This window comes from Daphnia pulicaria, chromosome 6 (genome assembly GCF_021234035.1).
Source record: "Daphnia pulicaria isolate SC F1-1A chromosome 6, SC_F0-13Bv2, whole genome shotgun sequence".
In the NCBI taxonomy this organism is placed as follows: domain Eukaryota; kingdom Metazoa; phylum Arthropoda; class Branchiopoda; order Diplostraca; family Daphniidae; genus Daphnia; species Daphnia pulicaria.
The window spans coordinates 14,115,225-14,131,794 of NC_060918.1; the positions used below are offsets into that span (position 1 = coordinate 14,115,225).

General features: G+C 41.8%; 1 protein-coding gene across 5 annotated transcripts in view; it reads right to left on the reverse strand.

The window, feature by feature from the left end:
• The window catches only part of LOC124344598 (diuretic hormone receptor-like), a 35,676-nt gene that overhangs the window by 10,827 nt on the left and 8,279 nt on the right, over positions 1 to 16,570 (reverse strand). For all 5 annotated transcript variants that reach the window (XM_046798198.1, XM_046798199.1, XM_046798197.1 and 2 more), the window contains exons 3-6: positions 9,879 to 10,086; positions 2,444 to 2,537; positions 2,264 to 2,357; positions 1,009 to 1,089 (exon numbers count right to left, since the gene is read on the reverse strand). In XM_046798198.1, coding sequence (XP_046654154.1) covers positions 1,009 to 1,089; positions 2,264 to 2,357; positions 2,444 to 2,537; positions 9,879 to 10,086 — 477 coding nt within the window. The remainder of the gene's footprint in view (positions 1 to 1,008; positions 1,090 to 2,263; positions 2,358 to 2,443; positions 2,538 to 9,878; positions 10,087 to 16,570) is intronic.

Consider the following 16,570-nt stretch of genomic DNA (forward strand, 5'->3'; position numbering starts at 1 on the left):
ATTAAAAGTCTTGTCCTTATTTTTTTACAAGTCGACTCTGATTGCTACGTTTTTTATGTCGACTGATCCTACCGCCGTATACACAGTCGTCCAGTTTCCTCATCAAACAGAGTCGATTCTCGGCTATATATTATGTCTGTATGGTCTGTATAGACATTTTAGATTATGTGTGTGTCTGTTTCTTCCGCATCAACGGCCGACTAATGCCTCAAGGGATTAAGACGAAATAGATGTGTAAGAAGCGCGGGGCGATTTCATCAAACTTGATCCGCCTTTAATGAATGCCAAAATGAATCAGGCTGCCATTTAGGTTCGAGCGAATAAAAAAATAAGACAGTTGGCCCTGGTCTACTATGTATAAAGGCTTTCCGTTGGCTAGATGTAAGGCCTAAAGCGGCTGTCGCATTATAGGACGAGTGCCAATACACGTTGGGTTTCGATGAAATGACACGCAACTGCACGCTGCAACTGATATATTACAATTGCACAATAGAGGGAGTATAGAGACATCGTCGATGACGATGGACGGGGTCGCAGCACAATAAAACGGAATGAAAAGAAAAAAAGCGTCCGCACATACATCTACGAAGCTTTTCCCCGTGATCGTTGACAAAGGAACATGAATGGGTGCGATGCTCTCCTTTTTTTTTTATTATTCCCTTTCTCGTCCGTTTTATTTGAAATTCCTTCACAATATGTTGGTCGCCACGTCTTTCATGATGAACGACCCCCCTGTCATTTTCTGTTGATTTGTTTGTCCCTATATAAACTTCTGTTTGTTTCCACCCGTGTTCTGCTCCGACTTTTTTTTTCTTATTTGTTAGAACTAGGAGGCGAATTGACACTGTGCTACTTCAACAACAGGCTGATAAGATCTTCTGGTAACGAATTGGAAAGTAATAAAAAAGAAAAGTATCGAGCGAATCAACAAACGGCGGAAGTAAATGGCAACAAACAAAATAAAAAAATGGGAGATTCTGAATGAATGAAAGGATATTCATATCTTACCCCAGCCGATAAAGGCGTAGATGCGCAACCGGATCTTGTCGGCAGAAAACGTCTCCACGACGAGCATGTAGAGATAAAAACCTATATATGTGGCGAAAGGTCAAGAATGAGAATACACACAGCGGATAGACCATACGCGATATTTTTATCTTTCTTTAAAAAGACGAAGAAATAGGGAAAATAAACGGCGCTCGGAAGGTCATAGACGGGCACGCCCGCTCGCTTTGGGATAAATCACAAAACAAAAACAAAAAAGAAACGAAAAGAAACGAAAGAAACGAAAGGGGGAAGATCATTGTAGTCGGAATGTTGTCAGGTTGATGAAATATATAGCGACAAGAGGCCAAAAGGAGAGAGAGAGAGAGAACGGCAAAAAGCAAAACGAAATTGAAAGTCTCGTGGTTTGCGCTGGAAAAGAGACGGGAATAGAAAAAGTTATTTTTCCTTCCTCTCTCTCTCTCTCTCTCTTTATATACGATTTCTTTCTTTTCATTTGTTAATTTCATTTTCTGCACAGCTATGCATGCCCACCCCGTTTCCCCATCTGGCAATCGGGTCTCGACCAAAAAGAGTTTGAAAGTCTAGCTGGAGCGGATGAGCCAAGACCAGTTAAAATTGTCCAGCGACGCACCTTTTTTTTTTCTTTCTCCGAAACTATTTCACAGTGCCTGATCAACAACACTGTCCAGCAGCAGAAGCGTCTACATCGTCTCGATAACAAGTGACTGGAGGGGGGAAAAAAAGGCCGTCGCCTTGCTGGCCAATGTCCCTGACGTCTATTTTGCCGGATATTTTTAGTGGCGCGAAAGGAAAGACGCTCGGATGGAATGGGGAGGACAACAGAGCGGAATCAGAGTCGCCATTCATCTTAACATCAGCGCATATAGTCACGCACACGCACAGCGGACCAATCTTATACAATGGCCCGTCTGTTTCTCTCTGCCGCATTTTTCTCTTCTCTGTTGGCGTCTCTTGACGCGGTCGATCCGGCAGAACGCGCAGCCCATACGTACACATCAGCGTATTCCGCTGGCTTTATTAGATCCTTTTACATCCACCCGCTACTTTCTGGAGAGATGGAGGAAAGAGAAGAGCGGAAGAAGGTCCTCCAACATCTTTGTGTCGGAAGTCAAGTCGAGAGAATCGAATTTGGATGACTAACGACTTGCCAGAGATGAACCCAAAGCGGGCGGAGGGAGGGGGGGGGGGGGAGCTCTTGCGTAATCTTTAAGAAAGTTAACTTGGTTGGCCTTACCTTCGACGAACATCCAAAAAAAGTTGGTCAGGTGGAAGTAGTGCAAGAAAATGACGATGATGCAAGATCCTTTGTTGGTCTCGCCCCGGTACAACTATTAAAACCAACAAAGTGAATGGGATTTGTTTTAATTATTATTATTAGCGAACTTGGAATTTGAAATGAACGGGGCACACGCACCTGCAGAGTGGCCGTGACGATCCAGAGCAGGTCGGCCATGATGTACGTGATGAGTAAGTGCGTGTGAATGGTGTTGCGCAAGCAGCGTAGGTCCCTGTACAAACACGAATGTAGTCAACAGTTTCATTTCAATTAGTTGCCAGTTATTGTTATCAGTGGAAATGACACAGCAAAATCCGATAGATTCAAGATGGGAACTACACAAGTCTGATGGTGGATAACCTATTTTTGTTTTAAATAATTTTCCGATTAGTTCGATTCTGTAGCTTACTGGTCGATCATTTGGCTGATGAAAGTTGTTCGACATTCATTCACGGAAAACAAGATTTCCAATAAGACCAGCAGTTGGAAACAATATCCGGTAATAATCACTTTCGGTCCTGTCCATTGTGTACAATATCCACGTCCATTGTTCAATACATGCGAGGACAGTCGAGAGCAATGCATTTGGGGACAAACGACGATTAACACTCCTATATTCCAGTAAGTACAGACAAGACTTCAACAATGACACGCTAAGGCGCCCGTTGATAACCAGCTCAGAAGAACTGTGCACCGGACGTCTAGAAATGGATTCCGATTGTTTCTTGTCGTCCGTTTGGTGACGACCAGCAGACATTGTCAGGACTTTTTAGGGCATTATATACGGCCGGTTGCACGTCTATATATCTTGTAACGGTAGCTGACGACGTGGCACATGGCAAAATTCCCACACGTTCTCAGCTCTTTTCCATTATTCGACGAATCGGAGCGTGCGGAAAAGGGTTGCAAACATCGCACGTCATCTAAGGCCTTGCAACAGTACACAGTACACACGCATCAGCCGGACTGTCAACAGAAGACATGACAGACGTTCCGTCGGGCATGTTTACACCTCCCGCAAAGCTGCCGGCCACCAATGGAATCCGTAATTTAAAAAAAAAAGAGTCGATATCAATTTCGCGTTTGCCAGTACAAAAGGCGCGTGAATGCTTCCGTCTTATTGAGACAACATTAGTGACGCATGGCTACCGATCGGTTCCATTGGCTTAAGAGCTTGTATGTTACGCAGATATAGATCTAGCCATCACGAGATTTTTGTTCAATCTCGGAGACTTATAGGTCTGCTGTTTACACGGGTGAACGACATCAACAATAGGAGCATAGTCCGCACGAGTCAGTCCACTGGCGCTATAGAGTACATCTCTATTGAAATTTCCCGTCCCGATGTGTGCTGTATGTCTGTGCATATTCTTCGTTTCTGGTATAGTTCGATGTGAATAGAAGAGACGAAATGAATATAGAGTTAAGAAAAAGAGCGCACCGTATAGGAGGAAAAATCGATTCGAGGTTGCCGACATATATACCGCAGTACTTCATTTCCCATCCATGGATATTAACTGTCTGGATGGTCTGGATGCTTGTCGATCTCTCCCTAGATCTCCTCGATTACCTTTTTTTATTCCCAGGTACTTCTTTTCTTGGAGCTCAAATAGACCCCGATAACTGAAAACTAGCCTCTTCAACATTAATTAGAACGAAAAGGCGCATTTTTGTGATCTGTTCGTCAAATCGATGAACTTTAAATCATTACTTTCCCGTTTACTAGGGCGAAAATAATTCTGCGACTGCTTCCAGCTTTAAAAGTCTGTTTCACGTTCAAATCAGAAGGATAAATTAAAAAAAAAAAAAAAAGAAAAAGTTCTCCAATTCAAAGTTCTTCTAACGAAGGTGCCACCTATTAGAACCACGGACAAGAACTATCTAAGACGGATCCTATATATATGCGCCCGAATAGGAACGACGTCTAATGAAGATCCAAGTGGCTGTGGCGGAAATGAATCTGAAGAAGAAAGGCCAGCATCTGGCCATCTCTGGTGTAAGACGTCGTCGACCCTGCATCTGTGTCATCTGTGTGGTATCGCGCGGGATATATAATAATCATCTTTGAAGATGAAAGACGACGTCAACTCAAGTGTCTTATCACGATTGCATAATGACTAGACTATCGGAGCTAGCCCCCGCCCCCTCTTCTTGGAGATGGATATAATTTTTCAAAAAGAAAAATAATTACACAAAGCAAGAGTAGTAGAGTATATCGTGCTTATCGCGAAAGCTAATATACTCGACTCCAACATGTTCTATTATACTGACGACCTGGCTCATCAATTCAAGATGGAGGGGCGAAATGAGAAGATGACAAGTGTATATAGGCCTAAACGTATATAGACAGAATAGACTGGGATAAAAACGACGCGTCTGGAGTCTCTAGACAACCCTGGAAACAAGGAAAAGGGACCATCACTTTTCCAAATGAAGCCAAGTAAGAAGACTACACTATATCTCTCGTGCACCAAGAGACAAAATAGATACACAAGAGAAAAAGAATGAAATAAGAGAGAAGGAAATCTCGCGCTTTCATCATATCTTTTCCTCCAGCCGGATTGATAGATCGTTCCACGTGCGGTTCCAGACATTTTTTTTTTTTTTTTTTTTTTTTTTTGTTTGTTTTTTTCATTATAAGATGAAAAGAGTACAACTCATATGGATGGAAGGACAAAGACGAGTTGAAGAATACACAAAAATTTAAAATAAATGAATAAATCTAATCCAGTAAAATTGAAACTACTTTTATCGTTATATTTATGTGTGACGATAAACGAATAAGAGGCTATAAGAGCTTATCTAAAACCTGGGTTAAAAGGCAGGTTTAAAATGAAAAAAAAAAAAAAATGGTTTAATTCCCAAGCAATTTCTGAGTGCAACAAAAAGAAAGATAATTTTTAAAAAGGATTAGATCAAACGAAATTGAATATTTCAAAAGCGCCAGCTGATGGAGAGTTTTGAGAGCAAAGTTCGATTGTTCTCCTATATATCGCAGCCGTTTTTAGAAGTATAATCAGAGCATAATCTAATCTCTTTTCGGTAGAGTGGTGCTCCGTTATACAACAAAAAAGAAAAAAAGGAAAAATTTTATCTGAAAGAGAGGAGAAAAGACGGATGATGATGAAAGCCAAAGACAAAAAGTCTCTAAACTTTGAATTATAAAAATCCATTTTTCAAAGGAGACTAGTCAAATGCAATGACTTGATGCTGGTGTGGGCTGTATATAGCGAAACTGGTTTCATTCAACTTTTATTTTTAGACGTGATTAGCTTGACTATAGCGGTTGAGGGATATTGGACTATTTTTAATGGCAACCCATTTCCATTACTCACGTGAATAGGACCTCGCTTATAAATGACTTCAGCCGTGCCATGCTACTATGAAGCTTGCTAGCTCTAGATTTACATGTGTAGAACGCCTTGTATATCAGCGGCGTTCCACCTCCCCTCTGCTCCTGCTATACGTTGACGATAATTGCATGGCACGTGCTTCTGCGTTTAATTATTTGCTCTCATTAAAATGTGGAAATGGATTCCTGTTCATGAAGATCGTGAAATTGATCCCATGATATCTGAATGACAGAATTACGATGACATTGATAACGAAATCCCCAAAAGAAACTTTTTTTGACGGCTAATTCAGATCATATTTCTTATAAGACTTTGTATGCTTTTGATCCGCAATAAGATTTTATCGATTTCATCACCCCCTCCCCCTACACTGAATGGATGCAACGCATGGAATTATAAGGAGATTTTTTTAAAAATCTACTTTGCAAGTTTTCATCCATTATTAGTTTGCGGGTTCCCTCCATTTCCTCAGGCAACAGCTGTTTGTTGATTATTTTGCTTTTAGACTGGCGGGCCACAGTAGATGAATTGTTTGCTAGATATATATTTGGTATTGATCAAACTTTCCTTCACTTTCTTCCTTCGCTGCGTTCCATGAAAACCAAACTTTGATGGTTATGTAGTTACATAGTACGACTACACGGGAACAAATGGATTCCCAACACGTAACGCGATTCGGTCTTAAAATAGCCAGCGTATGAGTATAAGCCAAGAGCAGACGAGTGAAATTGCTCATTAGATTACAATGGATTCTGAGCATTCTATCAAACTAGTTGTAAACAAAACTAGCCTCGCGCATGATGCGGATATGTCAGAGTATTATACACGAGCAGGCAGCCGCATTGGAAAGGCCTTCTTGTTTGCGAGGCGGGATCGATCCGCCCAACTCCATCAGGACGGTCGCCATCGGAGCAGCAGCTAACAAACAAGCGACGACGAATAAAAGGACCAGCAGCAGTAGGCAAAAGAAGACGCATGACTTGATGGGATCGTCGTGCCGAATCAGTCCGCAAACCGAAAATATTGAAAGACTCTGCTCAATATTCGTCTTCCTCCGCAGCAGCACGTACTACTCCGGTTTTATTTATCGCAGGCACGAGCCCTTTCTTTCTTATATATATAGACTCGATCCTTTGATTATTATTATATTTCTCTCTCTGCGGGTGTGTATTGGAAGCCTTTTTTTTTACCTTGATATATAAATATCATACGCCATATGACCCAGTCAGCATCAACTTTGGTTTCCGGATTCATAGAAATGTTGCGCATTGACACATTGGAAGGCAAATTGAGAACATTCATCCCAAACTGGCTGCGCACAACTCGTTAAAAGAAACGACAAAGACAGACAGAGAGGCGAAAAAGGCTAGAAATAAAATACTAGCATACACTAGTTTGTCGACAAAGTGTGTTACAGACGTCACTTGTACCTATAAATCTCTAGCGCCGCCTACAGACTTAGGTAGAGAGCGATATTCTATAAAGACGACAAGCGGATGAAATAATCGACTGATGCAATGATATATAGTGGTGGTGGATGGGTGAGGGAAAAAATAACGGCACGGTCATCATTTTTCTCGGGTGCGTCAGGTTTTTTTTTTCTCTCCGGTCCCACCCACTGTGGGTCGAAATGGGTCCGCCGTACGTGCCATTTTTTTTAGTTGGGTCTTTCACCTCCATCACATCTTATTCTTCTTCTTCTTCTTTCGCCCGTCTTTTCTTTTTCGCTCGGTATCATTCCATTAGCCGTTTGAACAGCGCGCGTGAGGTGGCGGGTGGTAAAAAAATAAGAATATAGCCTCCTAGTCGTTCCCCACCACCACCAGCCTCTCACCTCGTCTCCCTTTCCACAGTAGTTTCTTATAAATCTATACACCAGACCCGCCCAATCGTCCGCGCTACAGACTCCTCCACAACAGCCTCCTCATCGTGCTGCACTCTTCTTTCCAAAATCCTATTCTTTTTTATAGGGCGATCGATATCGTCAAACGGCCGGAAAAAGAGTTGCGAGCAAGAGCGCCGAGATGATGAGAATGAACGAGCCAGGGGATATAATACGTATACGTATATACTTGCTGATGGCGGAGAGACGAGCCCATCAGGCAACATCTTTGATGAACGACAGCCTCCTCCTCCTCCTCCGCGCTAGCTACCAACTAGACACTCCGACAGACAGACAGGCGAGTCATCGGCACGGAAATGGTATCGATCTGTTCATCGTTTGCGATATCTCGACGATGAATAATAGAAGACAAATGGCCAAGCAGAAGAGGAACAGCGCTTGCCTGCACGTCTTTATTATGGACAGTATCCATCAGCAGCGGAGCAGCGGAGGGGCTCTATCAAACGTCAAAACCCGTGACGGACGGACGGACGGAGAGAGCAAACGATGTCGGGAGTAAGACGGCACCTTTTGAACGGCTTCACCTCCCCCTAGCCCACCCACCTAGCCCACCCACCTAGCCCACCCCACTTTTGGTCGTTTCCCGTTTTCAATCAACGACAACGATGTATAGAAAGCAGCCATTGAGGTTGACAACCGGTCCCGCTGCGTTCGTCGCTTTATGTCCGTGTGTGTGTGCGGGGGGGGGGGGGGGAATCTGAGATGAAAGTCTCGGCACACAATAACAAACAGATGAACTACAAAAAGTAGGAAAGAAGAAAAAAAAAAAGGCGAATCTAGCAGGGCCTACTCTTTTTGGGGTTGCAAAAGGTTTTTATTCCCCCCTACGTAGTTATTATATATAGCTGGGCTGGCCCGCCTGGTCCTCCTCCTGAATATAAATGGACGGCGTAACACTGGACGGTCATCGTGAATCACGTCGTCCACACAGCGTCCATACTATACGGGCGTCACCATCATCGTCAACTAGGATAATACATCAAAAGTCTGCGGAAAAACTCTCCCAACTTCCAATATCATGTGGCCGTGGCAGGAGGAAAAAAAAGAAGTAAGAGAAGAAAAATAAAAATAAAAGAAGGAAATAGAATTGATTATTACGAAGCGGTCACCATATCGGATCCGACAGAGCCCTCACATCCGGACTGCTAAAAGCTCCGAATAGGATCGCCCCAGAATAAAAGTGAGAAGCCCCCCACACGTTTGACGCTTTTCTCTTTTTTTTGTATTTGGCGCAAATGTGATTTATTGTCGGTTGACTGTTTGCTGTACAGAAAGACTCTCTCTGTTTCTTGTGCCATCTCGTTTCACTTTTGATTTTTGCGAGCGCGTTGAGAGGCGACGTGATCGTTTTGGCGGTCGTCGCTCAGACTCCAGTTCCGCACGGAACGGGGGGGGGGGGACCTTCTACATCCGCATGCGACTGTCGTCGAGCTTTTTGTATTCCGCATCGGATTCGGATTGCGTCGTCAGAAACGCGCGACCCAGCACATCAGCTGATCCACAGGAGGGAAAAATTGAAACGGGCAACACAATCGGCCGTTTTCCGTCACACCCATTTCCCGCTCAGGATCTTGTATTGACTATAGAACTACCCCCGCAGCAGGTGCTGGATACACTACCCACGTATCCGTTGGGGCACATATGTGGGTGGGTGTAGAAACATCAGAGACTTGTCGCTTTTTGGAAAGTTGCAACCAGTGTTCCATATCGCTTCCTTTTCTTTTATAAAAGGTCGAACCAAAATAATAAATAAGAAAAATCAAATAATCCAACTTGTTTGCTGTATACTGAGATGTTTTCGGATAGCGAAAACTTTGAGCGGGAATCCGGAATTCGCCTCAAGCCTCAAACTGCTGGTATAATACGAAAACAGATTAAAAAGTCGAGCCGAAAAAAATAAAAGAAGAACTTCGGTATGCATGAGGTGACACACACACACACACAACTCTTGGGTCTCCTTATTTTTAATATGTAACAAGAAAAGAAAAAGAAAAACGAAGAGTCTGAATTTCATCACGTGTTCCTCAAAGTAAAAAATCGACGACACATTTTTGTTTGAACGGCGATCACGTGACGTGCGATTGACGTCAAACCACCAGCAATTTGAATCACAGCCAAAGCTCAAAAATTTCAAAGCCAAAAAACCAAAACGAAAAACATCTGCGCTAGCTGCTGCTGCTGCTGCTGTAAAAATTCAAAAGCGTCTACTGTACACACGGGAGGGCTATTATGTTTAACTAGATAATAATAATAATAATAATATTTTAAGAAGGGGGGCAAAACAAAAAAACAAAAAAAAATAGAAGAAATGACTAACTTGAAGTGAATAAAAATCCAGATGGCGAGTGTCAGCGCCACGATGGAGACGGTGTAACCGGTGAAGTAGATGGTGGTCGTGTCCTCGCTGATGCCGACGCCATATTCGGGCGTCGCGCCGCCAAAGTCCGACGACAACGGGACGCACGACCGGTAATTGCTGTAGTTGGCCCATGTGCCGTTCGGCTGGCAGACCCTCGTCGCGTTATCTGACGAGTCCAATCGGCAACAGCAACAACAACAGAAAACAAAAAACAAAAAAAAAAGAAATAATGTAGAAAATAATCAAGACGTATATCAAATGTGTAACTCGAAACAACTGAATAAAGTTGCAAAGATGAGGAAAAAAACAAGAAAGGACTTTTATCGAGAGAATTCAAAAACCGAGAGACAGTTCTATTGATATCTGTCTCCCTGGTGAACATTATACATATTTCAGATTCAAAACGATACTAACGTTAAGAGTTGGATGATAAACAGTGACATTCAGTTTGCCTGTGTATGATGATGGAAACTCAGCATTTGAGAGCAAGTTATACGCCATCATCGTTTGACTCGATGGCATCTTTAAGCACGAAGCCACCCATGAAGTCAATTTTCTATTTCTATTTCTTTTTTCTTCTTCTTTTTTCCACAAAATTTCTCAAAGGCTGTTCTTAGAATTCCGCCAGCCCAGCTCATGTATTTGTTTTTTATCTTCTTGTCCGGCATGAAGAGCGCCGCCGCCGCGCGTCTTCTTCTTATTTGATCAGTTTGTCGAATATGCATTAAGCAGCGCGTGCTGTACTCTTTGTACAGTGTACAAAGCACTCTCGACTGTCGAGTCCGATCGGATTTATTGGTCACTGCTAATCATCTGATTTCATGTCGCCAGCATATATATAGAGGGAATATTGAACCGCTTTATGTCTTCTCGGTTGATTTGGTACGTTGTATTATATATATATGGGTTCCGACGAGTGCATGACGCAAATGGTCACTCATTTGAACACAATACGCTTATGTGGTTAGATGTCATTTTTTGTGAAATCGACGATTTTGCATAATGGGCTACACAAAAAAAAAATATCTTTTGCCATGGAACGGAGAATACGTTTCTCAGCAACTTTCGGAAGGCAAACGGAGCGATGGACGAAGCTTATAGGCTACTCGTTTATGTATAACGACTGCTGACTCAGGCGGACTCAGGCAACTTTCAGCAAAAGATATGCCAAACATTTTCTATCTGATTGGCTTTTATGAATTTCAATCTCCATTTATTCAAATTCAGATAAACATATCTTTCGACTGCCGAATATTTGCCTAAAATATTATGGGCTGATCTGTGCAAGCACGAAATCATCTAGCTAGCATAAAGACATGATCTATAATGTCGACCAGTACCCAATAAATAAAAAATGTTACAAGAAAAATTAATTCGATATAATTTAGTAATTCAAATAAATGGCAAATTCAATTTAAATTAAAAAATTATGATAAAAATAGTATAGTCACGTATTATACAAGAACACGTCTAATATTTCGAGACGCGCTGGTCCCCAGGTGGGTCAGCACACTTGACCGCCGGACCGTCCGACACTTCACTGATTGAGCTACTAGACCGCGAATTAATTCATTTTCTGATTATTACATTTTTGTTCAAAATAATTTATGTTCGCAAACAAATGCGAATCTTGTGAGTTTAATATTTTTATTTAATATCGAACAATGAATTATTTGAAAAAAAAATATGACTGTATTGAAATGAACCTCTTAAAGTGAAATTGTATGTGAATAGAAATCTCCCCGCCCCCTAAGATGTTAACTTCTTTTATTGGGGGAGTCTTCAAAGTCAACGTGGCGAAAGCCCACGTCAAGTCTTTAAATCGCCAATTTTAAAACATTCTCGTCTTCATTTTCTGTTGGCATGTTACACACATTTGACGTCCAATGTTAATAAGAGTTATACAAGGAGTTATATGTCGGTAAATAAGCCATGACGAGAAATGACATTTTGAAATTTTGCTAATTAATTTCAAGATGGGCTTCACTTCAAGCTAATTACACAGCGTGTATTACGCGGTATTACGTGTGACGTTATATATACCCTAGTATGTAACAAGCTCTTAAACTCCCCCCCCCCCCCTCCAGCAAGACGAAATGGAATTACATTATAGGGGGCGTATACCGGTACATAACGCTTATATAGCTTCCCGATAATTGAGTTGGACGCACCATATTATTCAAGATGTCTTCAATCTATTGAAGCATTTTATGTTTCATCTTGAATTCTATATTGCTATTGAGATTGTTTTCCTTTTGGAAATCTCCATCTTCAAAGAAATGTCGACTAAAAACGAGAGTAAAAATGGCTTAAGATAAGAGCCTCGTGTGTTTCCACGTTATTATTATTGTAAGGGAATAGAAAAAAAAGGAACAAGATTGAGAAGTATCGGTTCTGCTTCTCGTTTTCTCAGTCAAGTCGGTAAATTGGTTTCTGGAGGCAACCCAATCATCTAGACATAGAATAGGGTTCGGGTGTGTGTGTGTGTATATGCGGACGTGCCGAGTGGATATCCTATTAGGTGGGACAAAAATGGGACAAAAATCCAAAAATCGTACCCAGCAGAACCCAGAAAGGCGTAAGATTTCAAAGATGAACATTGCTAGATGACGGGAAACATAACATTCGATTTGACGGGTCCAAATTCAAATATATAAGGATTCAATTCATTTATCTAAATATGCTGTATAGTCTCTACTAGTCTATATAGATAGCCTGGGCGCTATATTCATCTCTCGTCTACAATTTCTCCGCTTTTATTTCAAAGCCACCGGGTATTTCGTGCGCATAATTGAATTTCAATATCAAGTAGGATTTCACGCCTATACAAAAGAAAGAAAACTGATCGGCAGCAGCGCACTGAAAATCTTTTTAGACGGGTTCTTTCATTGGAAGTCTATAGCTAGGTTCTATATAGGAGAATAAGCAAGTTGAAAAAAGGGATTCGATTCGCCCGGGCTTCTTCATTTGTCGTCACATTCAAACTACAATAAGTCGCATCAACTTCCCGCCCGCTTTTGTCAGTCGACTCCCGCACCGTGGCCCTTTTGATTCGGCAAGTGACGATGTGACAGGCGCTCGTCTCTCTGAAAAAAAAGAAAAAAAAAAAAAAAAAAAAAAAAAAAACAGCAACCCAAGCATCCAGCAGAGTCGCTTTTTGACGGCACGGCTGGGCTTATTCAATCCCGGCCATTGAAAATGGATTGGCATATAAGTCTTGTGTATATAAGAAAAGAAAGTGAAAGTATGTCCGTTCCCTAGCGACTGACGTCGGGGGCCAAAGAAATATAACGCACCTTCGAGTACTATAGCTACTACTACTACTGTTCGACACGTATATAGGTGGATCAACAAGCAAACGTGGGCGCCGGGCGCGTTATAGTATAGTATAGCCTCCATAGATTGCACAAAGTGTTTTCGTCGGGGAAATGGCGTCACACGAGCAAACAAGAGAAAAAAAGGAAGAAGGAACTGGCGATGGACGTCGGAGAGTATGTGCCGTAAGTACATTACGCGAGTGGGAAAATAAGAAAGCAGCCAGGAAAGACTATTTTTAAAAAAGGGGGTATCTCCTGTTGCCAGGTCAGGATAAAGAGACATCGGGTTCAAGTTCTATGTACATCTACACACTGTCAGAGGGCGACGGGTACGCGTTGTATTCACCCAAATATTAAGGCCAAACCGCTAGACGGCCTGGTAAAAAGGCGTCTGTCTTGACTTGTTATTATTACTGAAGAAAAAACAGAAGAAATACAACGAAATGGGGAAAGGAAGGACGAGGAGGTTGCCGAAAGGGGGAGAGAACGAAGGACAAAAAAGAGCAAGGAGAAAATAATAAACAAACAAAGGTGACTTATTGTATGCAACGTCCAGAAGATAGTGGAGTATATAGTAGTACCGGTACTCGGCCAGTTAACGACTCGGCGACATTCCAGATACCAAAAGAGAGTCAACGCGCGCCGACTACCCCAGACCGTCTTTCATTGCTGTGACGCATAGACCTTATTCTCTTCTTTTCTCTCAAGTTCGTCTTTTTTTATATCTTTCCATATTTTTTTTAGTCTATTTTATCCATTTTATCTTGAATTATTTTTTTTTTTTTTAATTCAGCTCTTCTCTCATGTAAAACTAGACGGCAATTCAAGGTTTTTCGGTCGGGCGACTCTTTTTGGTTTGCATTCACTTTTTTTTAGTGCTGAAATGAAATACAGTATCAAACAATCCCCCCCCAAAAAAGAACGGCTTTTGCCTTCACGCTCCCGCCGCGCCCATGTCAAACCAAAAGTGACTCACCTCTCCGCTCTTTTCTCTCACTAGTATATCCCTCCTTTTGGTGGTGGTGGTGGAGCCCAGGAAATAATAAATAAATAACGGGCGCATAGTTGTAATCGCGCGGTACTACTCTACCTGGATATTTTGTGCAGTTCATGTTGCGTACTTTACGAGTCTGCTCGGAGAGTATCAACAGTATAAAAAAGGCGAGACTGGAAACAAGTCAGAACAATCCGACGTCGTAAAAAAAGGGCACCAAACGAAAATGACACAAAATGACAGGAATTGTAGAGTTTCACCAAGTGCTACAGAACGCGCAGCAGAGAGCAAAGTTTAATTCGGTGCTGCGTTCCGCTGACTCACGCCATTCATTTTCTTCGACGAACAAAAGATCAATTAAGTCAAAAAGAAATGAACGAACGGCGAAAAGAATATCGTCTGAACTATACACACGTGAATCTCTTTAGAGCCGTACCCAGTTACACCAGAAATGAAAGAACCCGGGCCGTAAAAGAAAAAGAAAAGGGAAAATACAAAAAATTACTAATACAACACACGCATAATACATTGGCAAACAACTTTTTCCGCAAAAGTTATACTGCACACAAGAAAAAAAAAACAACTTTCATGCTATTAATTAAGCGCGTCGCTGTTTTTGCAACATTAAAAAGAATAGATCTACAGGGATTTTTTTATGGCTCAAGCGTGAGGGATAGACAGATAGTTATTTAGTTGTGGGTAGTATATATCCAGTAGTATAATTTAAGGTCCATTAGATCTCCGATGCACTCAAGGACGTCGAAATCTAACGGGGGGAAAGCAGCAATCGCTATACATCCCTCCGTCAGCTAGCTGCTAGCTACACATATATTATTATATCTACATGCGCGCAATCATTTGTGGTGTTTGATGATTTATTAACCTCAAACCGACTCTGCCGGCTCATTTGTATATACAGCGCAGGCCTCTTGTCTAACTGAGCAGCAGAAGCACAGTGAGCACACATTATAGCGTTACATAAGTCTCAACAGCCGTTGCTGCTGCTGCCGGCCACTGAATGTCTTGTGCTGTCATTGTAACCCGCAAAGGAAATATAACGTTTGATGAATGTGACGTCGGAACAATAGCGCCGGAATCCCATTCAGTGGTCTCTAAGGACAACGTATTATCATTGTAAAACGAAAAACAAAACAAAACAAAAAAATAGTGGCTGCTGTGCTGTACGGAAGGAACACACACACAGTAACAGAAATAATCTGTAGATGTATGCCGACTGAGCCAAACGAATATAGCCGACATTATTATCAGCGTTGCTGTCTGTCAAGCTGGAAAAAAAAAGTTGTCCTATACAGACATATATCCTCTAGCTAGCTGTATGTTTAAGCCTTTAACGGCTATTTTTCTTTTCTTCTTTTCTGCTTGCGTGTTGTGCATCGGAATTTCTTTGCTCGACCGTCATCTAAATTCTCAGACGGAGGATCGAGGCCTCTCCAATTTTCTTTTTTTTTATTCGACGCCATTTTCTTTTGTTTCATTTTCTGAAATAATAAAGGAAGAATTATTCGACTATGATGGCATCGCTCCGTTTGAAAAAAAAAGGAAATAATTTGGGCCCGTTCGAATATATAACCCGTTGGCTCTTTCGCGTTTAACGGCGCCCTCATCTTTAAAAACCGAAGCGTGCGCAGCACACATGCAACGCAGGCGCAGGTATATATAAAAACAAAAAAAAAACAAAGTTCTTCGCCAAATTGAAAAAAGGGAGAAGAAAAGAAAATAACAACACACACACACACACACACACAACATAATAAATAGGCAATAAACAAAGTCATATACGAGACTTAATAACAAGGAGCGTTATTATATTCTCCTTTTGGCCAGCTATATAGTGTGTTTGCGGAAAATGCCATTAACGGATAGAACAGGAGGGGGAAGGAAGGAAGGGAAAATAGCGCGCCAACGTTCAAAATGGTGACTACATCAACTAATATACAAACTATTATACAACTTCTACTATTTTGCTACTATACTACTACTGTAGAGTGTAACGCTGTAAAGTTTGTCGGTTAGACAGCGTCCATTCATCCGCCGTGTACACTGTCGTCCCGAGTTGGGGATGCGATATCCCAGTGTTTTTCTTTCGGAATTTCAGACGCGTCCAGCAGCAATGCCCAAAATGACTATAAGTATTACCAGCGATCCTTCAAGCCCTTATATAACCAGCAGCACTGGTATAGCACCATTAAGCGCCAAAAGTTTATTTGGTCCTTGGATTCAATTGATTTTCCTCTTTTCGAGCTATTTGTTTGAGTTGCGTTCGTTTGTCTGATGTTATTTCCTTGTTGATCTTTTTTTCTGTTTTTTTCAACACAGGA